The sequence below is a fragment of the Lissotriton helveticus genome, chromosome 3_1 (genome assembly GCF_964261635.1).
Source record: "Lissotriton helveticus chromosome 3_1, aLisHel1.1, whole genome shotgun sequence".
Lineage (NCBI taxonomy): Eukaryota > Metazoa > Chordata > Amphibia > Caudata > Salamandridae > Lissotriton > Lissotriton helveticus.
Window position 1 is genome coordinate 168,682,347 of NC_136061.1, and position 26,777 is coordinate 168,709,123.

A 26,777-nucleotide genomic window follows, 5' to 3' on the forward strand; every position below is an offset into this window, starting at 1 on the left:
GCCACTAAGGAGGGCGGAGCGTTTCTGCGAACATTTCAACAGCTGAACATTCAGGTCAATCAGTGGCACTTTGACTTTTCATCATTTACCACGCTGGGCGCTGAGGAGGCTACACGCAGCCGAAATGCATACGCCCGTCATGCTGTCAATTCTGAAATAAAGATGCCTTCGTGATTGATCCCCGTGGTGGCCTCTGTCCTTTCGTTTGGAGGGTGTCTGGTGATATTAATCATGCCTGCCAGCGGCATGTTACAGAGGCTCCTGCACGCAAGCTTTGGACTGATCGTATACTGGCATTTGCTTGTTGCCTCGGCGACAAGCCTCTTCTTCTTTCAAGTTATTGAAATCGATCAGACCCACCTTCGGCAAACAGGACATAACAGAGCGGTGTCAGAGTTATTAACTCTGCCTTGGGAGAGACGCATTGCGAACTCACCCCCGTGGAGATGCGTCCTGCGTGCCAAGGTTGTGCAGTTGGGGACTGGAGAAGGCTATTGTTTCTGGACACGCGGCAAAAAGAGGAGATGGGGTCAATAGCTACGTTCGCAGAATACGAATCCATTTGGCCGCCCATTCCCGGTAAACTGTTGGATGCTGGGACATGCAGTGCATCTCAGGACAGGGACGCTGCTCAGTGGCCACTAAGGAGGGCGGAGCGTTTCTGCGAACATTTCAACAGCTGAACATTCAGGTCAATCAGTGGCACTTTGACTTTTCATCATTTACCACGCTGGGCGCTGAGGAGGCTACACGCAGCCGAAATGCATACGCCCGTCATGCTGTCAATTCTGAAATAAAGATGCCTTCGTGATTGATCCCCGTGGTGGCCTCTGTCCTTTCGTTTGGAGGGTGTCTGGTGATATCTACATATATATATATATATATATAAATACATATAAATACACATAAAATAACCATATATATATAGATAATATGCATATACATATACATATGCAGCCCAATATACACCATACTAGGCTCAAAAACTGCCATTATTGCCTGTAAAATCTTTACATTTGCTAAATAAAGACATATAAATTACATTATATGATAATGCAAAGAAGAAAACACTGCCCTGGTTTTCTTTGAAACACACAACCTTTATTTTCAAAGGTAAAAACAGGCAGGATCATAGAGGCTGATTTAGCCTACATAGGCTGCATTGTAACAACAGAAAAATCTGGCGCCGTGCCTTTAAGACCTCTGTGAGCCTCCAGGCTCCCATCATGCACCACAGATGACAGTTAGGTCAGTTCTTTTGGACGGCGTATAACAGTGTGATAACTGCATGGGTAACATGTAAAATAGACAGGCTCCTGCCCCATATGCCCTCCCGGGGAGGGGGGGGGCAGGAAAGCTTCTATTTTTATAATTGTGGATGGGGCATGGCCTTGCCCATTGTGGGCAGCCCCATCCTTTTTTTATAATAAAAATTAAATCCCTGCTGTCTAGTTGGCTTTCTGCAACCTTCCCACCTCCCACCGCCCCGGACAGTTTTGGGGAAATAACCCCACATCTGCCCCCAGGGGGCAGAGAGACTGTCCCTTTTATTTTGGGGGTGGGGACATTACTGTCTCCATTCCTGGCTGCCCCCACCCCTCTTTAGGATAGAAAGAAAATATATGGTGTCTAGTGGGCTAAGTGCCCCCATACGGGTGGGCAGATCAGGGGTTATAACCCCCAACTACCTCCCAGGGGGCAGAAAGACTGCCCCTGTTGTATTGGGGGTGGGGGCATTGGCTTGCACATTGATTGGTGGCACCACCCGTCTATTATAAAAATAAAATTAAAAAAATAACCCCTAGTGTCTAGTAGGCTTTCTGAACGGGGGAGCAGATCGGGGGCTTTCTCTTCCAGGGGATACTCATTAATAGTCATAAACACTGAATAATCTCCGCCCATGAGCGGGAACCCGGACCACATAATAAAATAAATATATATATATATATATATATATATATGTGTGTAAATATATAACAATAGTACATAGTACTAAACAAATTATACACATATATATGTATCAACCAATAATATGCAGCCCAACATAACACATAGGCTAATAAAGCCATCATTACATACTTTCTGCAGTATGAAAATAAACTATATAAACAATGCAATAAACAGGCCTGAACCTAAAAAGCATTCCATAATCAGCAAAAAACCTATTATTTTCATCAAAGAATCTGTAATAAAAGGCAATTAGCCTAAGAAGGCTGCATACAGAAAAACTATCCCTGCGCAGAAAATCAGACTGACACCTCGCCTTTAAGGCCTCAGAGAATCTGAACACTTTGCCTTTAAGGCCTCCAGGGGAACTCTGTTCCCATCATGCACCACAGACTACGACATTTCTTTTACAACATATCTATCAATCCCATGACACAAGAACCATACCAACTTAGAGGTTTGAAACCAAGAAGTACTTTTATTGCACCCACAAGTCACAAGACACTTGATCTTTTCGAAACATTGGTCAGGCAGGACCTGTTAAAAATCAACTGCCAAAAAAAACGTCAAAGTAATGTCACCATGAAGGATCTGGGAATCCTGAAAAGATTATCAACTAACAAAGAGATTGTTTGTACCAAAGCTGACAAAGGGGGTGGATTGGTTATCATGAACTCTACAATGTACAAACAAAAAGTACTAGATCACATTAACGACAAGAATACTTATGCACTCCTCGAGTGCAATCCCACCAACGAATACTTAATGATACTTACAGATCTCATCAACAAAGCTAAAAGTGATGGCACAATTAATGAAAGAACGAGTACATTTTTGAAATCCACAAACCCAAAGAGTCCTTCATTCTACATGATGCCAAAAGTCCACAAGAATTTGCTTGATCCTCCATTACGTCCAATTGTATCAACAAGAAACAGCTTACACGAACCAATTGGTCAGGTTATCGATCGGTTAATGCAACCCACGGTACAAAACATGGTCACATACATTTGTGACACTACAGACTTTTTATCAAAGTTGAATGCTCTGGAATTGAATGATCAAGAAGAACTCACACTCTGCACAGCAGACGTGAAGTCGTTATATACTTCGATCCCACATGGGTTGGGAATAGAAGCCATGGAAGAAGCCATACTCACCACCGATTATGATTCAAAACTACAAGCCTTCCTTATGGAACTGATTATCTTTACGCTATACCATAGCTACTTCAAGTATGATAACACGTGGTATCAACAATTGATAGGGACAAGCATGGGCAATAGCGCAGCGCCGGTATACGCGAACCTATTCATGAGATCATACGAAACGCAACACATCTTAAGTGTCCCACGATGGACACAAAACTTAAAGATGTTTGTACGTTCATCATCAACCATCAAATTGACTTTATTTCGGATATATTGCAATCCATACAAGTACACACATTAAACAATTCACATTAAAAACATCACAATAATCCCAAAGTCAATCTAGATTACATACAACACAAATATTTCTTAAAAGAGTGCGTAGACAAAATCAGTACAAGAAAAAGTGCAAGTAGAGTCCACATACAGGAAAAAGTGCAATAATGCTTTGTGCTGCAGTTAATACACAATTACTCATCCAAACATTTTTTTAGTCTCATGGTTAATTTTAGAAATTCTAACACCTGGAGGACACTGTCAGAGTGCAGCAGCTGTAGGTACATAAGGGTGGGTCTTATTTGATAAAAATTTAATTTCTTTAAAAGAGTAACCAGATACCGCCTACGGGGATATTCATAAAATGTACATAAAAATATAAAATGCAGCATATCCTGTGGAGACTTCCCGTCGCAGCCACAGGGAGCTGCAGGTTTCTTAAAAATGTCCGACTTAGGTCTAATTAAAAGATGATGAAAGATGTTAAACCTGAATCGAGTCAGCAAAAATTTCTCATGGGAGGTGAAGGAGCATGTTAGATACATTTCCATAGAATCACAAGTTCTCAACATGATATACTTTCTAACATTAGGTTTCGAGAGCTCAACTTCATCTCTTAGAGCATTACAATTCAAGAAAAAGGCTCTCTTGATTGCTACAACATCACCCTTAACTATATCCCTCGGGTTATCGAACAAGTTCAGGCGGCCAAGCTTCAAAAATTGGGACTTCAAATATTTAAGCCAGGGTACACACATTGCATGATCGAGTGTTACAAGATCTTCCACTATCTGGTGGGTTAAAGGAATTTCATCACTTAACCATAATTTTACAAAGCACAACAGTGGTTTCAATCCAACAATGTCGGATAGATGCAGACAACCAAGTTCTTCATGAACAGCTAAATTCGGTGTACTACCAGGGACACACAACAGGCGCTTTGCTTTAAAAAATTATTTTCAACTATTTGTAGTTGTTAGCCACTTGTGTAGCCCCATATCTCGCTTTCGTATACTGCAGTGGCTATGGATTTAGCGTTGTATAATTTCATCATAGCCACATTTGGCTTTTTCCCCAATTTAGAGGCAAAGTTGAAGATGGAGGCATTTACCCTAGTCATTTCCCCCTTCTTCTTGGCCAAATGTGGGGCCCAACAAAGCTTCGTATCGAATAAAACACCCAAGTATGAGAACGTCTGGGTGATGGGGATCAGAACATCATTCAATTTAAAATTGAACTTCTTTTTAGGTTGACGGCCAACATGCATTATAAAAGATTTAGAATTGTTGACCATAAGGTCCCTATCAGACATAAATTTATTAAAAGCATTCAAAAGTGCCTGGAGACCTAATTCTGTTCGTGAAATTAAAACCGCATCGTCGGCATATAAAAGCAAAGGAATACCCCTTGCACCAGCTCTAGGACAATCTGATTTTACCTCTTGTAGTTCTGCCTCTAAATAATTTATATAAAAATTAAAAAGAAAAGGGGCCAGGATGCACCCCTGACGTACACCTTTATTAATAGTAAAACAACCCGTAGTTTCCCCAGTCGATGAGAACCTCACATTGGCTCTTGTGTCATTATGCAGATCCGCTAGGAACTCCACGATCCCCCCATCAATTCCCTTATCCTTCATGGTCTGCCACAGCCTCCCCCTGTTAACACAGTCGAAGGCTGAGGACAGATCCATGAAGGCAAGGTGAATTGCTCCTTTCTGTACAACAGTATATTTATTCAGAATAAGAAACAGGTTGAGACACTGAGTTATGGTGGAGCGCCCCTCACAAAAGCCATATTGAGAAATCGACATGATGTTATTTTCATTCGACCAGCTTGTTAAGCGTTGAAGTATAACTCTCCCCATAATCTTAACCATTGAATCAATTAGGGATATTGGTCGATAACAAAGTGCACTTCCCCTATCTCCCTTCTTAAAGACAGGGACTATAGTTGATAGTCCCCACGTTTCCGGACAACCCACTGTGGCCGCAGCATTAAATACAGCAACCAGAATGGGCGCCTAAAAAACTGGATCAGATTTGTAAAGATCCGGTGGTATTCCGTCAGGACCTGGCGCTTTATTAGCAGTGAGGCCGATTATGGCAGCCAAGACCTCACTTTTGTCAAAAATAATGGGGTTGTCCCTGTCATAGGGGGCAACAGCCATGGATCCAGGAATTTCAGAATAGTACAGACTTTTAAAATGACCTTCCCATTCCTCTTTGGTTATACAGCAGACAATTCCATCTCCAGGGTCCTCGGTCAAAAAAGGTTTTTTAACCAGAGCCCAGAATTTGGTGCTGCTATTAAGGGTAGAGGGGTCAAGCAGTTCCTCCCAGGCCTCTTTCCTCAGTAGCTCCTTACGGGCGATAGTAATAGCCTTATATTCCTTTCTACAGAGTTTTACAACCTCCCGATTCCTCGGGGAAGCTGACAATGCAAGCCTCAGTTTGCGAGCAGCTACAGTACAGTCATGGCTAAACCATCTCGGGCCTACATTAGCCTGGGTTTTATTAGGGACCGATAGAAACGCTGACACCTTCTCCGAAATATTATGATAAGCCTCTAGGACCAGCCTAGGTTCACCCCCCCCGTTAATGCAAACATTAATGTCCTCTGCACACCCTTCAGAGATGTTTTTATAAAGGATATCCGCAGAGACCATGGACCATTTTAACCGCCTCCTCCCATCTGTTGTGCCCAGTCTACCATGATCAATACTCTTATTGCCTTTTTTTACCCAGGGACAATTCAGACAGATTGTTACAGGGTTATGGTCACTGAATTCGCTAGGAAGGATGCAAAAGGAATCTAAAAAAGTTTGCATCGTCCTCGAGACAAGTATATGGTCTATAAAGGTACCCCTTCCATGCCCCTTAAAGGTAGGGGTATCAAAGCGATATGACGGGTCCTTTAATGACATAGCCAAAGAGAGGTCAAAGTCATTCAGTAGGTCATTGCACATTTCCCCCTCCTTAGTGTGCTCCATATGAAGACAATCTGCACGAGCACAGGTCATTTCTGATAAGCACTTGTGCAATGGATCTATACAAGGATGCAAATTAAAATCCCCCATAATCATGAGGTTATGGCTCACTTTTTTCATAAAATTAGAGACAAAAGAATTAAGTACATGAATGTGATTCCTACCCGCACTATCAAAAGCAGCATTATAAAAATTCACCAGGCCCACAAGGACATTACCTCCAGATAGAATTAAGCCCATAACCCCTGTGTGTTGTGCTTCAATTCTTTGTACTTCACATGGTATTAATATGGAGACAAAGATTACAAGACCCCCCTTGGGCCTTCCCCGCAATGATGGCAAGGCTGGCACAAAGAAGGCCTTATACCCTTCTAAGAAGAGGTTACAGCCCAGCTCCCAAGTCTTTTGCAAACAGATAATAGAGAATTGCTTGATGTAAGTAACCCAATTTACATCAGACATTTTGGCCGCAAGACCAGCAATATTCCATGAGACAGCAAGATATCCTGACATTTTGCCCACCGGGTTAACAGAATTTATAGATTCACCTGGTCTCCTGAGCCGCAGGTGCCCCCAGTCAATCACACTGCTCAAGACCGGATAACACTTCATACCTGTTCTGTGTGTTTAAGTTCGACCCATATTGATAGTGACCGGCACTGGGACTCCTGTTATAAGTTCCAGTGGGTCCACCTGACCCACAGGAATTAGTGACATTATAAAGAAATTGAGACTCTTGCACAGGAGTATAAGGTTCAAGCCCCCGCCTAGTTAAACTCTGTTGTGGTAGAGGTTTGCACAAATGCGCATAAAAGTAACCCAGGGGGCGCACACAGATACTATTCATATTATATACCAATGCAGAAGCTCTCAAAAGAATAGTTGCCACATGCTGGGGGTGTTTGAAATTTACAACTATACAGTCCCCTGACCCAGTCTTATTAGACGGCCCTACCCAGTTTACACGCCTTACTGTCATAATTTGGTCAGAATATGAGACGGGGAAACCACAGTTTTTATTGAGCCATGACACTGTTTTGTTTTTCAAAGAGGTTTGAGATTCGTCAAAAGGAGATGCGGGATGGGTGCCGCAAGGGGGCACATTAGTCAGTACTGCCACAAACGGAGCACAATCTGGTGGTAAATTAAGATAGCGGTTGTACCTCGGGGGTCTGGGAGCTCTACTGCTTTGTTGCTTTGTAGATGGTTGTTGCAGCGGAGCAGCTGCCACAGGGATATCCGGTCGAATAGAAGTTTCAGGCCCTGAGGCCACTGCAACAACAACATTCCCCCTCCCCTTATTTCGTATATCATTGACTTCAGCAATTTCTCTCCCTTTCCCCCCAGAGTGTACATTTCAACTAGATGTGACATTTTTCTGTAACGATAACAGATCACCCAGCCTTGTCACTTCCTTGGCTAGGTTATCTATCTTATTGGTTAATGGTTTATTAAGCTCCTCCATTTTTTTGCTGTTAAAGAAACTTCTACGTTTTTTATAAGTGAAGCTAGGAAATCAGGAGTTATATTTGCACCATTACCATTACCATCGTTATTAGTGCCCGTGAATACAAAAGGGGTTGGTATAGCAGAGCTGATAATTGCCTTACCATCCTTTTTTTTAGACTTATCTTGTTTCCCATTCACCCTTTGAGACAGTGTTCTACAAGTTCTCATGGCCCTGGTTTCCGGGTAGGTCTCCTTCAGCACACCAATATCAGAATTTGACAGCACCTGTGGGTCAGGATGAACCACCACATTCACAAGAATGGGCGCCGGAGGATCAGTAGAGATGACATCACACGTGTTAATTGCACAGTCTTGTGTCAGACTAATAGTGGAATTTTCTGATAATGTTTCCCCTACCACGGTGCCTTTCCCCAGAGATACACGTCTGTCATTATTAATCTGATTTACTTTCCTAACCAGGAAGTTGTCCAAAGTAGCAGGACCCACCAGCACTTTATCAGTTTTAGGTTTTGACATAATGAGCACAGATGATGTTAAAACTTCCAAACAGGTACCCCTCAGTCTAAACACTCACTATTGTAACAATCAAAAATAACAGAATAGAATTTAATAAAATGTCTTACACGCTCCAGGCACGTTAAAGGTCCAGAAGGGGCAATGTAGGGTCCTGGCCCAGTCCAGTCTCCTCAGGCCTCTGAGGGCCACAGAGGGCCCGCCCTTTGGCCGGGCTTAGCCCGTGCGCGTCCGCGCGCGTCCCGCGGGACGAGGAGGCGTGTTCTCCTTTATGCGCCTTCCGGCGCTTCCTGGATTGCGAGGGCGGCGGCGTCCTTGCCGCGATGGGGCTGCTGGGGGTTGAAGTTCCACTAGTCCCCCGGCGGAGCCAAGCCCGGCCGGGAGCACCCACAGCAAGGAAAACAGGAATGGCGGAGCCAAGCCCGGCCAACAACGCTCAGCGGAGCCAAGCCCGGCCGTATGCTGCAGCAGGTAATTGCTTTGCGCCCCCCGCAAGACTCAGAGGCGTGCTCTCCTTTATGCGCCTTCCGGCGCTTCCTGGATTGCGAGGGCGGCGGCGTCCTTGCCGCGATGGGGCTGCGGACGGTTGAAGTTCCACTAGTCCCCCGGAGGAGCCAAGCCCGGCCGGGAGCACCCACAGCAAGGAAAACAGGAATGGCGGAGCCAAGCCCGGCCAACAACGCTCAGCGGAGCCCAGCCCGGCCGTATGCTGCAGCAGGTAATTGCTTTGCGCCCCCCGCAAGACTCAGAGGCGTGCTCTGCTTTATGTGCCTTCCGGCGCTTCCTGGATTGCGAGGGCGGCGGCGTCCTTGCCGCAATGGGGCTGCTGGGGGTTGAAGTTCCACTAGTCCCCCGGCGGAGCCAAGCCCGGCCGGGAGCATCCACAGCAAGGAAAACAGGAATGGCGGAGCCAAGCCGGGCCAACAACGCTCAGCGGAGCCAAGCCCGGCCGTATGCTGCAGCAGGTAATTGCTTTGCGCCCCCTCGCAAGACTCAGAGGCATGCTCTCCTTTATGCGCCTTCCGGCGCTTCCTGGATTGCGAGGGCGGCGGCGTCCTTGCCGCGATGGGGTTGCTGGGGGTTGAAGTTCCACTAGTCCCCCGGCGGAGCCAAGCCCAGCCGGGAGCACCCACAGCAAGGAAAACAGGAATGGCGGAGCCAAGCCCGGCCAACAACGCTCAGCGGAGCCAAGCCCGGCCGTATGCTGCAGCAGGTAATTGCTTTGCGCCCCCCTTGTACGTTATATTGATGACGTTTTCATCTTATGGAAGAACACAACTGACTTGTTACAACAGGCTCTGATCGAACTAAACCAGAAAGAAGAACGTATACAATTTACGTGGGAAATCTCCACAGAGTCTATTACCTTTTTAGACGTACGTGTGAATCTAATCGAAGGCAGAATTGAAACTGAGATGTTTCGCAAAGAAACTGACAGGAACAACACCCTGCATTACCACAGTTTCCACCAGGAATCTCTTAAAATACACCTACCACTATCACAAATGATGCGGGCAAAACGGATCACGTCAAATCCAGAAAAAGCAAAGAGTACCATCAGAGAGATGGGTGAAAGATTCCACGCTAGAGGATATCCAAAGTCCATAATCAATGAAGCTGAACAGAAAACAGAAAACTTATGCAGAACGGATCTCTTGACAACAAAACATAAACCCCAGTTAGACAGAATGACAGTTGTGTCTAAATACTCCACCGCGAGTTTCAACCTCAAGAAGATTATCAATCATCACTGGAATATTCTCAAAGCAGAACCTGATTTTAAACAGACTTTTGACAATCCACCGATCTTTTCTTTCACCAGAAACAGATATTTTGGAGAAATGTTGAAATCTACTACCACAGATTCCAAATTATATCGTGGTACTCGTCCATGCCTACAATGTGGCAACTGTAATAACATTATGAGAGGTAATCAAATTGTACATCCAATGAAGGGTCATAAAATCAAATTGAGAGTCAATGCGACCTGTGACACATCGAACTTGATTTACATGCTGAAATGCCCTTGTGGCAAGGTATACGTCGGCAAGACCGAACGCAAAATAAAAATAAGACTCAACGAGCATAAATCAAACATAAGAACAAAGAACTTAAAATCAACAGTAGCGAGTCATTTTACTGAAGCTAACCACAACATTTCTCAACTCCAGTATGTGGTTCTTGAAACCACTGACAAAATAGAGGTCAGAGACAATAACCGTTTTCTTCTCCAAAGAGAGAACCATTGGATTTATTTACTTAACTCCAGCAAGCCGAACGGTCTTAATGAGCGTATAGAATTTGCATGCTATTTGTGAGACTGATTCAAGAATTTTCAGTAACTTTTTGAACTCTTTGGCTAATTGGATTCGAAGAGGGACCGATCTGCACATCCTACTTCATATTTTTGTATATTTGTATATTTTTTGCAAATCATGTGTTCATTCTCATTACAATATGCATTGTTATTTTCACTCTTGCAATAGATAAGATAAATTTGGTTGTTTTATGAAGTTGATCACCCATTGGTCGACTTCCGATCATGTGGTCGGAACTTCGCCCAATCACGTTACATCTCACTCCAAACAGGAATCTCACAGATTTCTTATACTCGATATGAATGGCCCAGCCCTTTTAAACTGCTTCGCGCCAGACGCGTTTGGGAAACCATTCGATACACACAGGAGACGCTAACGCGTACCACAAGTAAGTTAAATTGAAACAATGTTTCCAGAACTTTGGTATAGACGTTCGGTCTATACTTGATACTTACGCATTTTCCTGTTTAAACTCCAGCATGATTCATTGACTTCGAGTGAGTTAGAATACGAACAACACGTGAGTCTACCAATATTCTGTTAAAGTTTTTGCATGCACACACACAATGGGAGAGTACTATGTTTACGTGCACGATATTTTTTAGTGATACACATGAAATGCAATTAATGTGTTTTGAATATGATGCTATATCTACAGTGATTTGAATAGAATTTTTTTTGTCTTGCTTCTAGTTGTTGTCCCAGAGGAAGGGCATTAAGCCCGAAATGCATCGGACTTATAAATGTGTTGTTTCTTGATCATGGATTGTTATCTAATGAACTGCACAATTGAAGGAGAAATACTTCCAAAAATGAACTTCTGTATATAAACTTGAGACTACTTCAAGCGATTGAATTAACTTTTCTTTAATTCAATTTGAATTTATTTGAGAGTGGCGCGCCAGGGGATGCTTCTAATTTCTATTGGCAGCACGATTTCATAATTTACTGGACGTCTTTGGCAAGAGACGCCTCCCTGACAGCAAACCTCACGAACTTTAAAACTGTGGATTTCGAAGTTACTAACTTTTGTTTTCCAAAAAATAGCTGTGCGACTTCTCCATACCTTTTTGCTCCTTAAGGAGGTAACACCAGGAATAGGAAAAAATGAAGTTGAATTTGGTATATTGGGGTTTGGTAAAAAACGCAAATCACAGAGAACGCAATACAGGTTTGCCAACTTAATTCTTATTTTGGCAAAACGATCCATCACAATGAGATGGAAATCACTGCAGCCTCCATCAGTACTAATATGATATAATGAAGTGGTGCGTTGGGGGCGGGTCGAAAGTATGACGTCATGTAGAGAGGAAAACAGAGGCCTTAGGAAAGATCTGATAGCCATGGAATGGGAAATGATGGTGGAACAATTTGTGTCTGCTGAACCTTCGCTGCACTGAATAACATAGGGTGCCCATTCTAAATAATAATAAATGCGAAATCATAATGACTGAACGACAGACCCCATACGTAAATACTTTGCATGAATACCAAACTTGACCTTAAGGTTTGTTCTGTTTTGAGTTTTGGTGGATATTTATATTTAACTGCAATGAGTCTGGGGGTGGGTGGGTCTTTCTAGTTAATAAAATCCGGGAGGTGGGAGGGAATGGTGCTTTGTTTAGTATATTTACTCGGTGCACGGAACTAATAATATCAATAGCTGATCAAAATATGTCTAGCAGTGTAATATTGTTATCTTGGCACACTGTATATACTTTGGCACTTACTATGACACTGATATGTCATAACTGTGTTATATCTTGTTTTAAAAATAATAAAATATGTTAAAAAAAAGTGTAATTTTACAAATCAAATAAATATTAGTAGCCTAAATTCCTATTTTTCTTGAATTCATGAAACAGTTAAATGTAGCTCGCTTCAGAGTTAAAGGTCAAAATTGGTTTAGAACGTTTTTTGTTTCAATTGCGGTAACTACACCTTTATTACCAGCTACGCTTGAGAATAATATAGATTTTGTATTGAGAATAGGGTAGCAAAAGATAGAAACAAGCTTGATTTTTTCATTTGTTTTGCAGCACATGAGAGAGGTGGCAGAGCGGCGACAACAATTAGAGAAAGAGCATGAAGATGCACTGATAGCTTTGCGAGGGAGGCAAGAAGAGGTCAAACGACTCCATCAGGTATGCTTAAATGGCATAAGTGGTGAGTGACTGCAGCGTGAAGCTGTAAACACTTAAATAATTTCTGACTGCTACATGAATAAGTGATAAGTCAAAAATTATTTTGATAATAGGAAATGGTAACATTCATGATTAAAGGACAATAAAGATTTTATTTCAGCAATGATAAATTCATGACCACGTCTGAGAGACAGTTGGAGCAGCATATAAAAGCTTACAGTAATCCGGGGCAAAGATCGGAAATCTGGTACAGCTGTCTGGGGTCTAGAGTTGCCAGCATAGAATCTGAAATGGCGAAGTAGGCTATTGACAATGACCGTTTTATTGACAGTATACGAGGAAACCTGGAAGTATGAACTTCTACTCCTTGGGTAGGTGGGACGTCACCGTGTTTAATTACGCGGATGACTTGCAAATTATTTTCCCCCTCACCTCCCCTGATGCTGTCACCAACTTTCGGACAGCCATGACACACATCCAGCACTGGATGAATCAAAACCAGCTAAAGCTCAATCCAGGCAAGACTGAGCTCCTACTTCCTGGGAGAAGTGCCCCTCATTGGGGCCCTCAGTACTGGCCCACTGAGCTCGGTACACCTCCCTCTCCTGCTGGCTGTGTAAAGAGCCTTGGGGTCGTCATTGACTCCGGGCTCACTCTTAAGGCCCAGGTGAGTGCCGTAACATCCTCCTGTATGTTCCAGCTATACAGGATACGGAAAGTCGCCCACCTCCTGACTCCCGAAGCCTTGTTGCAAGTCTTAATCGCCTTGGTGATGTCTCGGCTGGACTTTTCCAACTCGATATATCACGGCCTCCCCAAATCTCAGCTGTCTAGGCTACAGATCGTCCAGAACCAGGCTGCTAGGCTTGCTCTTAAAATTCCCAGATGGCAGTCGGCCAAACCCCTATTACGTCAACTCCACTGGCTACCAGTCAGTGAAAGAATAGTCTTTAAGGTCCACTGCCTGGTTTTCAAGGCTCTTACTGGTCCCTCTCCTGCTTTTCTTAAATCCCTCATCACTCCTTATTGTCCCTCTCGCACCCTGAGGTCTACCCACCTCCAACTCTTAGTTGTCCCCCGCTTTAAACTGACTAGATCTGGGGGTCGCAGTTTCTCTTGTCTAGCCCCTAAACTCTGGAATTCCCTTCCACTTTCACTTAAGTCCTCCTGTTCCCTTCTCTCTTTCAGGAAATCCCTAAAAACATTACTCTTCTCCCATCTACACTAAATTCCATCTTTCCCAATCTTAGGATCCGATTAGCGCCAGGAAACTTACGGTGACAGTGCGCTCAAGAAATGTCTTATAACATATAACAATTTCGATTTCTTATTGTTGAGATACACAAATGTAAAGAACAATCCGAAATTTCAATCAGTGGAAAAACAAACATTAAATGTAATGTATACACATCATTGTAGGCTCTCTTACTGAGGTAACTTTTAATTGGCATCCATCTGTGTGTTTGATATTAGGCTCATGTCGAAGCAAAGAAGGAGCATGAAGGAGCTGTACATCTACTGGAGGTAAGATGAACCTATTGTTTTTGACTTTAAGATATACATTTTATTTGTCCATTCTTAAGCTATCCATGAGACAATTGATTTTGAATTCACTAAATTGTCACGGTCGTTATTGTTGCTAACGTATAAAGTTGGTCCACTTAGCAATTACTGATTGTGTTCAGAACTCTGAGCGCTTTGTGATTGGGGCTGAGTGAGCAAGTGGAGCCTCTGGAACAGTTTTTTGCTGCTAGGGTAACCCTTCTAATATCCCACTTTTGCCATTATTTATTAAGGACACACTTCCTTCCTTGCCCTTCTTTTTGTATTTTGAAAGGAAACTTTTTTTGATAAATCCAATTTTATTAGCATTTTATATACGCAACAAAACAACATCCAGCGCTTGTCAGCATGAATACACAATATCCGTGTGCAACAAACAACATAATCCAGCTCTAGGGAATGATGGTACAGCATTTTATGTCCATATAGAAGGCAACGTGTACTTATACATTTAGAGGGCAGCAAGAACATCAAGAAGGTAGCAAATTCAACCACTTGCCTATATCCTCTGGAACTTTCTTGGACACCCCCGGGCCTCGAACATGGGTTCTTCTTGGGTGGTGCACCAGTCCACCCCTCGTCACCACTTCCGCAGGATAGGGGGTCTGATGCTTGCCCATGCCGCCGCTATGTCGCGTTTTGCAACTGCAAGTGCTGTGCCCAAAAAGAGCTTATCGGCTTTAGATCCGTCCAAGCCATCGAAGACACCGAGGAGCAGGCGCATGGGGTCGTGGGGAACCTACCAGACTAGGGTCCGGGTGCGCTCCGCTTCTATACTGGACCAAAACGAAGCAAGGGCCGGGCAGGTCAACACCATATGAAAAAAATCTGCTGGGGCCTGGCCACAGCGAGCACATTCAGGGGAAGGGTGCAATCGTGCCCTATGCAGACGTGCTGGGGTGAGGTAGGCTGTGTGGAGGTAGTATAGTTGGATGAGGCGAAGCTTCGAGGAGGTCGTAAGGGTTTTGGGGGCCATCAGGGCGTCCCGCCAATCCGCTTCTTCCAAGGGGCCCAACCATCCCTCCCAGCGGGCTTGGACTGTGTCCAGGTTGGTAGGGGTGTTGTTAATCAGAGATCAGTATATCCTCGAGACCCCTCCCCAGGTCTCCCATAAGTACCTGTGCCTCTAATGGGCTGAATTCGGGTATTGATGTACTGGGAGGGATATGTGCCGTGAGTCCGTGGCAGAGTTGGAGGTATCGATAGAATTGGGAGGTATAGAGGGAATGGCGTTTTTGTAAGTCAGTAAAGGTCCGAACGTGATCTCCCACCCAAACATCCCCAAGGAGAGAGATCCCAACGTGGTCCCAAGACCGGAAGCCCATGAGGGAGGACGTCTCTTGAAGCCATGTGCCCTGCAAAGGGGTGTGTGTTGAGTAAGTCGTCTATCCCAAAGGGTGTGCCGGAGGGCAAAGCGCCAAGCCACCACAACTGATCTAGTCATTGGGGGGAGTGTGAGCGGTATAGGGGCGCCGTAGAGATAAGCATGCAGCTGTGGGAAGTCCAAGTACCGAAGCTCCGTTCGGTAGGACTGGTTCCGACCAACCGCCTGTATACCAATCATGGACTACAAGGAGTCTGGTTGCTAAGTAATAAAGGTGTAAATTAGTCACTCCCATGCCGCCGTCGAAGGGCGGGATCCTACAGTGAGCCAGGGCAATGCACGATCTCCAATGCCCCCAGAGGAATCTGGTGAGAGCTCCGTCAAAATCTCGGAACCAACTCCCCAGAAGGTGGAGGGTAATATTTTGGAGGATATAAAGGAAGCGAGGGAGAATCATCATTTTAAAAAGGGCGCTACGGCCTAGGGGATTAAGCGGCAGAGCTTGCCAGCGTTTAAGATCAGTTTTGGCTTTGGAGATCATGGGAGTGACATTCAGAGCCCATTCCAACTCCGGTAGGAGGGCTATCCAAATTCCCAGGTACATAAAGGACTGTCTCCTGATGGGAATGGTGGATTGCCACTCGAAGCAGGCTGTCGATATGTGGAGAGGGTGGATTTGGCGGGGTTAAGTCGGAGTCCGGAAACGCTTTCGTAGCTTCGAAGTATCTCTAAACAGCGGGGACCGGAATGCTCTGGGTCGGCCATAAAAAGAAGGACAGCATCTGCATAGAGGGCTATTTTATCCACATGATGGGGGTCCCAGGACCAGCCTTGGACCACCACGTCAGAGCGGATGAGACATGCCAGAGGCTCCATGGCCAGCGCAAATAGCAAGGGTGAGAGGGGACACCCTTGACATGTGCCTCTCCTGATCGGGAACACATCATGAAGGGCCCCGTTGATAAGGACCCTAGCCCGCAGATTAGAATATAGAACGCAAACGGTGCGCAGGAACAGGGGACCCATGCCCATCAGTTGAAGAACCTCTGCCAAATAAGACCAATCGACCGTGTCGAAGGCCTTTTCAAAGTCCAGTAGAAATAGAGCAAGGTACGGGGGCAGATGTTGGCGATGGGCCAGAGCGAGGTGCAAACGCCGTATACAGTGCTGAGTACCTTGCCATGGCAAAAAGATGCATTGGTCCGGGTGGACTAGTTTATGGAGGAGGGGGCGAAGACGCTGGGCTAACACCGCTGTAAAACGTTTAATCTCTGTATTTATAAGGGAGATTGGGCGGTAATCCCTGCAGGAAGGTACGAGTGGCTGGGTCTTTGGGATGACGACAATGGTGGCTAAGTCAGTCTCGGTGGGTAGGGGGTGGGGGGCGCCCCTCTCGGCCACATATCAGAAGAGCTCAGTGAGATGAGGGACCAAGGAGTTTCGAAAGGCTACATAGTATTTCCGTGGGAAACCGTCAGGCCCCGGTGTCTTTCCAGAGTTCAGACTTGAGATCGCGTCGTGAATCTCATCTGAGGTAAGGGGGAGGTCTAACTCCTTTGACTCCACCTCGGTCAGGCAGGGAAGACGGACGTCCGCTCTCTCCAGCACAGTCGACAGGGAGGCTTCCGGGACCTGGGCGGAGTAAAGGTGGGAATAGTAAATAGCAAAAGTCTCAGCGATGGCTTGCGACGTGTAATGAGAGGTACCGTTTGAGTCCTGAATTTCAGGGATGATTCTATGGGCTCTGGGGTAGGAGACCAAGTTGTGGAGCAGCTTCTCATTTTTATCCCTCCAACCTTAGATGCGTGCCACGGGAAGAGCGCCACATCATCTTGGCCGATTCCTTTGAGATGTTACGGATTTCATCTCTAAGGGCCGCCAACTGCCTAGAGGAGCGAGCATCAGACTTATCCGTAGAAGCCATTTCCAGCCGTAGGGCTTGCGCTTATAACTGAGCCAAACGGGCAGTCTGCTCATTTCGCTTTGAGTGCACCAAACCTCTAGCCACCCCACGGAGAGTTGCTTGGCCAGCCTCCCACAACACGCCCGGGGAAGAGAACGACCCATGATTGACCCGAAAGTATTGTTGGAGCTCCAACCCAAGCGCATCCCTGAACTGCTGGTCCTGGAGAAACCAGCCATTTAAGCGCCATATTGGTCGCGCGGCCATCTGTAATCCCCAAAGGCGTAGGGAGAGGGGCGAGTGGTCTGATAGTCCGCGAGGGAGAATCAAGACGTGGTAGATGAGATGGCAATCGAGTGCAGGAAGGAGAAACAGGTCGATGCGAGAGTGGGTGTGGTGGACGTCGGAGGTGTGGGTAAATTGTCCCGGGTGTGCCAGATCCGCCAGGCGTCAGAAAGGCCAAGAGCTCTGGTCCAGTCCGAGAGATGGAGGCGTGGGACAGTCGTGTCGTGGATGGGGTGCCAATCGAGTCAAGTTGCGGCTGTAGGACCGCATTAAAGTCACCCCCTATGATGGTCTGTCCCTGGGGTAGGGCTGAAATAGTCTCAGTGAGGCAGTGCAGGGTCTGAGAAAGGGCAGCTGGGGTAACATAGATGGAGGCAAAATTGATGGTGTGGCCCTCAAGAGTTCCGGAGACAGTCACATACCGCCCCTGGAAGTCAGTTCTGATCTGTGTGGGGGTGAAGGGAAGACCTCTCCGTAGTATCACAGCCACCCCCGGGCGCCACGACTGAAGCCGGAGTGCCTCACCCGATCAAAGCCATATCGAGTCAGAAAAGGGCACTGGCTACCCTGGAGATGAGTATCCTTGTGCAAGAGGACAACAGACGCGTGGTGCTGGGCATATTTGAGAAAGGCGGTGCGCTTAATACGATCCAACATGCCATTCACGTTCCAAGACAGAACGTGTAACGACCTGTCTGTGTTAGCCATCTAGATCATGCATGGAACATGGGGTGGGGCTGGACAAGGGAAGACGTGCACCTTCCAATGAACGATATTGCCGTGCCGGGTCCGGGGTGGGGCCCGCGCTGGATACTGCTGAGACTGTTGCTGATGGATTCGTAGAACTTTGACAAGACGCTGCATAAACTATGGAACTGTGGCTCATGTGGAACTATGAGCATAACCGGTTGTGGAGCGGGAGCTCCAATTCCACCCCAACCCTTCCCAACTCCTCCCACCCTACACTTCCGAAACTGAAGCATATGTCGCCCTAAGGAAGGAACAAAAAGCAAAACAACTTAAGAGACAGTACCAATAGCTAAGCTAAAACGTTTATCGGGGTAATGCGTGGCATGGGCAGACCCTTCTATTTCGTGGGTTGAAAGGAAACTTAAAAAGCACTTTTGACCATGTAAGATGTCTTGAGGATTCCGCTGAGCATATCCATTTGAGTATTTTGAGGATATCAAATAATGTAATATCTAACATTTATTTAAGGATGCTAAACAGACCTGCTTTAAGATTTTTTATAAAAGGAACTTGTTAGTTTGTGTTCAATCCAATCCAAAAACTACTTGTTCAGCTAAACAACAGCCATAGAGCACAAAATATACACGCAGATACTTTGACCCCGTCAGTCGAAAAACATCTGATTAGGTAAAACAAGTAATCTAAAATAACTAAATGTACTTACGATGCTCATACTACTAATAATCAACAACATTTCCTTATTTTGAGGGCACTTTAAATAAAATGAACTACAGCCAGGCAGCACCTCGCATCTCTCCTTTTTATGTATATATGTTTACTGTTGGCAACAAGAGAATACGAGTAAAAGGTTTCTGTATCTTGTATGCACAGTAGTTTTTGTGTTATATGTTGAACGTTGTTAGTCCTTGTCACATATGAGTTTTTGCGTACACTGCACCATTCACTGTCTCCTTTTCCTTTGGGGTTTCGGACACGTTTACGCTAAGCTAGGTGACACCGATGATGAGAACAGGGCCATCCTGGTGAGTACCAACCAGGGGTCCCATTGGTGGTGCGCCCGTGAGGTGTCATCTAGCTATTCACACATTTTTTCAAATGTTGTCCTTCTAGTGGATGTTTGTACTGTGTTGTCTGGTTACATGTTCATCAGAGATTGGCTACTTTTTATTTTGGCAATAGACTGGAACATGGTAATAATCTCTAGAATCAGAGGTGTGATTGGAATGATCTTTTGGCAATCCACAGATGTTCACAGATCCATAAGATTAATTGCCCTTAGGACCAGGTCTTTTTGTGATTATTGAGCACATTTCAGCTGACAGCTCTTGTTAGACCAACAAGACCTAACTGGCCCTTCCTAATTTTAAAATATGTAGTAATGGCTATAAATAACGTTTCCTAAGATAAGAATAACATTTACAGAAAAGAATAAAGTGCAGTGCGCTCTGATGAGTTTGAATTTTATGGCATACAGTAACATATTTAACCAATCAGCACAGTATGGTAACGCAACCGAAAAGTTCACAAAATTCTATTTATACCGTATTATTTCAAATCCATGCTGTGGGTTTGATAATATTGAAGGGTAGGGTTCCTGTTCTTCCACTATCAGTAAGTTATATGGGATCGCATTGTAGCATTGCTTATTTAAATTATTAATCTAGCATCTTCAAGGTATGTTGTATACACATTTCTGATGGATAAATCTGCCAGTGGATTCCTCACCTTGTGAATATCCCCTTGCGTCAGCAACATTCCGAAATTCTTTTTGTAGCTTCGCGCCTACGTGGACGACGTCACAGAGGCACGACTCCGCGCGCGACTCCACTGACGTCACCGACTTCATAATAGGCCCACGCCGGCGTGATGAAATCAGTTCCCTTTTTTTCCGCGTCGTCGACGCTAACGGTTTCTAGGGATCCTCTGAAGCTGTTGGTAACTTTCTTACTGTTTGTTTCATTTTGGTGTCCTTTTGCTTCTTTGTGTCGAAATGTCCACGAAGAAGACTGGATTTAAGCCCATCGGTGAGTACGGCAAGACGATGTCTATTACGGATCCGCACGAGTGCTGCGTTTGGTGTTTGAGTTCGGACCATGACGTCGAGGAATGTTCATCCTGTAAGAAAATGAATCCTAAGGCTCTCCGTGAGAGGGAGGCAAAACTCCTTGTTGCAAAGTTGAAAAGCAGGAAGGACAAGAAAAGGTCAAGGTCACGGACTCGTCGGTCGAGGTCTCGCTCGAAGTCACGCTTGAGGTCGTCTTCAGTACATGCTTAGAAATCATCGAGGAAGACGCACAAGAAGAGATCTCATGAGTCTCGTCATCACTCTGGGAAGGACTCGAGCTCGAGACCAGAGTCGCAGGTGAAGTTACTTCGCAAGGATGTGGAGGCTCCGACTCCGGAAGTTCAAGTCTCCGAAGGTGAGGCTTCGCCTGTGAATTCGCCGAAGCCGATGTCGAATCCTTCTCCAGCTCCGGCTCATTCTTCTAACCAGGAGGGTGAAGGAGATGAAGGAGAAGAGGAGGCTCCGTTGCCTGCAGGTTCGTCGACCCCAGTGCATCAGCCAGAGGTGGAGGTCGAAGTCGAGAAGACTCCGCTCCCTCGAGAGCAGCCTGTGGGCTCTTATCTAGCTTTTCCTGCTCCAGGTCAGGACCCTACTCAGTTCCTGAATGCAACGTATGGAGTGTATTCAAGAGCTATGTACCCCTCTGGTGCACTAGTTGGTCCCACGGGTCCATTAGCATACAACCTGGGTATCCCCCAGACTTATGGTCCTGCACCTTTTATGGCATTTATGCCGGCTCCGATGCCGCCTTGGCTTTACTCGGTGCCGCCGAAGCCTTCGACGCTGAAGCCTTCGACGCCAAGACCTTCGACGCCGACACCCTCGACGCCGATGCCGAATCCAATCCGACCTCGTGTTCAGCGGTCTGGTCCACCGGCTTCGGTCTCGACGCCGGCCCCGGCTCTGACGGAGTCGATTCTGGATCCGTCGGCTTCATTCATGAAAGAGAGGTTGAGGCGTGAGGCACAGAGACTTCTGGAAGAGCAGCGGTATCGTGAAGCAGAAATGGAAGAGGGTGAGCTGCAGGATTCAGAGGATCTTTTCGATGATCTGAGAGAGGCTAGTGGTCTTGAACTGTCCCCTGATTGGGATTTGGCCTCTGTTTCTGATGCCCCTTCTAAGGATGTGACACCTTATCACATGGTCGTAAGAAAGGCTGCAGACTTGTTGAATTTAACACTTCCAAGTGCTGAGTATAAGGCAAATTTACTGACTGAAGTCCTTCATTCGCCTACCTCTGTGGTCGAGCCTATGCTTCCTTTTAATGATGCTTTGGCAGAGCCTATATCTGAGGTTTGGAAAAGACCTATTACAGCCCCTGCTGTTTCAAGGGCGGTTGCAAGAAGGTACAGGGTGGCGCCTGGTGACCCGGACTTTTTATCCACACAACCCTTGCCGGAGAGCTTGGTTGTGCAGGCGGCCTGCTTGAAAAAATCTCCGGGCGTTTTTCCACTGGTTCCTGGGGATAAGGAATCGAAGAAGCAGGACCAGGCTGCTAAAAAAGTCTTTTCCTCGGCAAGCATGGCGCTCAAATCGACTAATGCAATGTCAAATGGGACGCTATATCCATGCGTTGATGGATTCAGTCAAACAGAACCAAAGCTTCCTGAAGAGGATAGGAAGTATTTCCAAGAGGTGATTGTTGACACTCAGGCTGCCGCTAGACAGGTCATTCAGAGTGGTCTGGACACAGCTGACTCCGTGGCAAGAGTGATGGGTTCTTCAGTGGCCACAAGAAGAGCGGCATGGCTTAAATCCTCTGAATTCTCTGCGGATGTCCAGGCTGCCTTGATGGATTTGCCCTTTGATGGGTCAGGATTGTGTGGAAAGAAGGCTGATGCTGCTTTAGAAAGGTTTAAAGACAGCAGAGCAACGGCGAGATCTTTGGGCCTACAGTCCTGAGGTACTACAGGGAGAAGGTTCAGAGGTTTTGACAGGTCTTCCTTTTGAACCTACAGGCAGCCTCAACAGCAGCAGCAGCAGCAAAATACGCTGTACAAGTCGTACAGAGGCAGGCAAAGAGCTCGTCCTAGGGGTCGTCAGGCCTCCTCCTCCTCTACCTCTTCCCAACCCCCTGCCACCACAGCAAAGCAGCCCTAGATCCGCCATTCCGGATCATGTGGGGGGCTGCTTACCCATTTTCTACGGGATTGGGAATTGATTACATAGGATCTTTGGGTTCTCAATCTCATGGAGAATGGGTATGCTCTTCCCTTTTGGGAATTTCCCCCGAATTACCCTCCTTGCCAAGGTTTTTGTGCGGAGGACCACCTGCTGCTCTTGCAGGAAGAAGTCCTGGCTCTGATCAGAATGGGTGCGATAGAGGTGGTTCCAGAGCAGGAGAGGGGTCAGGGGTGCTACTCCCGGTATTTCCTGATCCCAAAAAAGGATGGCAGACTTCGTCCAATCCTGGATCTCAGGATCTTGAACCTTTACCTGAAGCAGGAGAAGTTCAAGATGCTAACCCTTTCACAGGTTCTTCAAGCGCTGCTGGAAGAAGACTGGATGGTGTCGATCGAATTGCAGGATGCGTATTTCCACATCCCCATTCTGAAGTCGCACAGGAAGTATCTCCGTTTTACGGTGGGAACGCAGCACTACCAGTTTGCGGTCCTTCTGTTTGGTCTTACTACTGCGCCTCAAGTCTTCACCAAGGTGATGGCAGTGGTGGCTGCACATCTCAGAAGGTCAGGGGTTCCCGTATTCCCTTATCTGGACGATTGGCTGATCAAAGCAGAATCTCCGGAGAAAGTGCTCCATCATCTGCAAGTCACAACTCAGTTGTTGTACAGGTTGGGTTTTTCAATAAATGTACCCAAATCTCACCTGGTGCCCTCCCAGCGCAACCTGTTCATAGGTGCAGTACTGGATACTACTGTATGTCGGGCATTCCCTCCACCTCAAAGGATTTGCGACATACAGGAAATGATTCCTTTATTTCACAATGGAGCGGTTGTTCCAGTCCTGAAGGTCTTTTGTCTGCTCGGTCTGATGGTTTCCTGCATTCTGTTGGTCAACCATGCACGCTGGCATATGAGGGCACTCCAGTGGTGCCTCTGCAGGCAGTGGTATCAGCACAACGGAGATCTCAGGGAGTCCATCAGGATCTCCAGAGAAGCTGCAGCGGATCTGTCTTCGTGGAGTGTGGAGGGCAATCTGGCTCAAGGAAAGCCTTTCCAACTTCCTCCAGCGGTGGCCACAGTGATAACGGATGCGTCCACTCTAGGGTGGGGTGCTCATCTGGGGGATCTGGAGATCAAGGGTCTTTGGTCTCCAGAGGAAAGGTTGCTTCACATCAACCTTCTGGAATTGCGGGCGATACGTCTGGCGCTCAAGGCCTTCCTCCCTTCCCTTCGCGGGCGGTCGGTTCAGGTCCTGACGGACAACACCACCGCGATGTGGTATGTAAACAAGCAGGGAGGAGTAGGGTCGCAGTGTCTCTGCAGAGAGGCTCTGCGTCTCTGGTCCTGGGTTCAGGGCCATCAGATTTGTCTGATGGCAAATCATCTGGCCGGAGTTATGAACGTGCGTGCAGACAGTCTCAGTCGGCAGTTCTCAGCCGACCACGAGTGGAGGCTTCATTCAGAGGTAGTTTGTCACGTCTTTCGGACGTGGGGAACTCCTCAGGTGGACCTTTTCGCCACTCGCGAGAATGCTCACTGCCCGTTATTCTGCAGCCTCCAGTTTCCGAAGCAGGGAGCCTTGGGGGACGCGTTTCAGTTGTGTTGGGACTCGCAACTCCTTTACGCGTTTCCTCCCATACCCTTGATTCTTTGGGTTCTGAGGAAGATTCGCCAAGACCGGGCCCAAGTTATATTGGTCACCCCGGATTAGCCAAGAAGGGTGTGGTATACAGATCTTCTCCACCTCTCCTCGTGCCCGCCGCTCCGTCTCCCTTTCAGGGCAGATCTCCTCTCTCAGATGGAGGGGCAGGTTCTACACCCCCACCTCCAGACCTTACACCTTCATGCCTGGAGATTGAACGGGGCAACCTGAATTCCTTTTCTCTCCCGCATGATGTGGTGGATGTCATTCTATCGGCCAGGCGTGACTCCACTAAGTCAATCTATTCTTACAGATGGTCTAAATTTGTGACTTGGTGTGGGGCGAAGTCCATTGACCCTTTGGGGGCTCGTTTGTCAGATATACTCCTATTTGCTCTTTCTTTAGCACAGCAAGGTTTTGCTGTGGCTACAGTGAAAGGTTATCTGTCGTCTTTTCTATGCCTGCCGGATCCGCCGTCCTTGTTTAAATCACCTATTGTTTTAAGATTTCTGAAGGGCCTTACAAATAAATTTCCTTCTACTCCTTTTATTGTGCCTCACTGGGACTTGAATCTGGTGCTTACTTTTCTAATGTGTTCCCCTTTCGAACCTCTACATAATTGTCCCTTGAGGTTGTTGTCTTTTAAGATAGTTTTTCTAGTTGCAATTACCTCGGCAAGGAGGGTAAGTGAGCTTCAGGCTCTTAGTTCAAAGCCCCCATTCTTGAACATTCATGCTGAACGAATGGTTCTTAGGACCAGGACTGCTTTTCTGCCTAAGGTGGTAACTCCCTTCCATCTAGGACAGTCTATTACCCTTCCTTCCTTCTATCCTCCCCCCTCACCCTTCCGAGCAGGAGGAGCGGCTTCACCGTCTGGGCCCTAAGAGGGCGGTGAGCTTTTATGTTGATAGGACTAAGGACTATCGAGTTGATGACCAGCTGTTTGTTGAATTTGCTGGTTGCACAAAAGGAAGAGCTGTGCACAAGTGCACACTTTCGAGATGGCTAATTCTACGCATCAAGATCTGCTACGCCCTGGCTGGTAAGGAACCTCCAGAGGGTATAAGGGCCCACTCTACTAGAGCAAAGTCTTCAACATCTGCTTTGTCTAGGGGTGTACCTGTTGAGTACATTTGTAAAGCGACAACTTGGGCCTCCCTCCACACTTTCGCGAAGCATTACTGCTTGGATACCGAAGTGAGGAGGGAAGGCCACTTTGCGCGTTCTGTCCTCCAGGATTTTCTGGTATAGGAGAGTGGACACCCTCCTCCGGGAGTGGGGACTGCTGTGGGAATCTATTCACAAGGTGAGGAATCCACTGGCAGATGTATCCATCAGAAGAACAAGTTACTTACCTTCGGTAACGCTTTTTCTGGTGGAAACAGTATCTGCCTGTGGATTCCTCACTGACCCACCCGCCTCCCCGTTGTCCACTCTTCTATACCTGAGTAACCGTGATGTTAATATGTTTTTATTGTTAAAGGAGAAGTTTTATTTCAATTGCTTTTCTGCATTGGTTTCACACTAAGTGTGTTATCTTGACATTTGTGTACTGTGTATATATCTACTTATGTCGGTCCGTCCGTGTGCCTCGAAGGCACGGAAAAAAGGGCGGAACTGATGTCATCACGCCGGCGTGGGCCTATTATGGAGTTGGTGATGTCAGCGGAGTCGCGCGCGGTGTCGTGCCTCTGTGACGTCGTCGGTGCGAAGCTACAAAAAGAATTTCCGAATGTTGCTGACTCAAGGGGATATTCACAAGGTGAGGAATCCACAGGCAGATACTGTATCCACCAGAAAAAGCGTTACCGAAGGTAAGTAACTTGTTCTTTTTCACCTTGTCCTTTTATGATACCCACAACGTTCATGGGTCATTAACATTTTGTGGTACTCTCAGTAAATGAAAGGTGTCTTTTATATAAGCGAGCCAAGGAATATGCCCTACTTTGTCCTGACGCAAATATACACTTATCATCTGAGTCAGACTCAACTCCTATTTGGCCAGTTGTTCAGCATACCGTCAGAAATAATTCTACATCATTGCATCCTCACTGACGGTCATAAACACAGAATGTTCCCATGCATCTGCTGGGATCCCAGAACACTATCTGCAGTGTGAGAAGTTGGCCTGGCATATGCTGTCCACTTGTTATAGTGGGCACCTTGCACCAGTCCAAACAACTCTTATTGATGATAGGTTTAAAGACAATCTTTATTGAAAGCTACACTAATGGTAGCTATGGAAAGCAGCCTTCAAACTAAGTCTTGAAGGAGTGTAATGCAGCGTGGTTTACCAGATTATAACCTCTTGAATGTCTGAATGAAAAGAAAACCACACAAGGTATATATAAAA

General features: G+C 46.3%; 1 protein-coding gene across 7 annotated transcripts in view; it reads left to right on the plus strand.

The window, feature by feature from the left end:
• The window catches only part of TSPOAP1 (TSPO associated protein 1), a 3,238,928-nt gene that overhangs the window by 1,508,182 nt on the left and 1,703,969 nt on the right, over positions 1-26,777 (plus strand). For all 7 annotated transcript variants that reach the window (XR_013608584.1, XR_013608585.1, XM_078679480.1 and 4 more), the window contains exons 10-11: positions 12,704-12,808; positions 14,282-14,332. Coding sequence is in view for 5 of the 7 variants with exons in the window: in XM_078679480.1 (XP_078535606.1) it covers positions 12,704-12,808; positions 14,282-14,332 (156 nt within the window). In the remaining 2 variants the exon portion in view is untranslated. The remainder of the gene's footprint in view (positions 1-12,703; positions 12,809-14,281; positions 14,333-26,777) is intronic.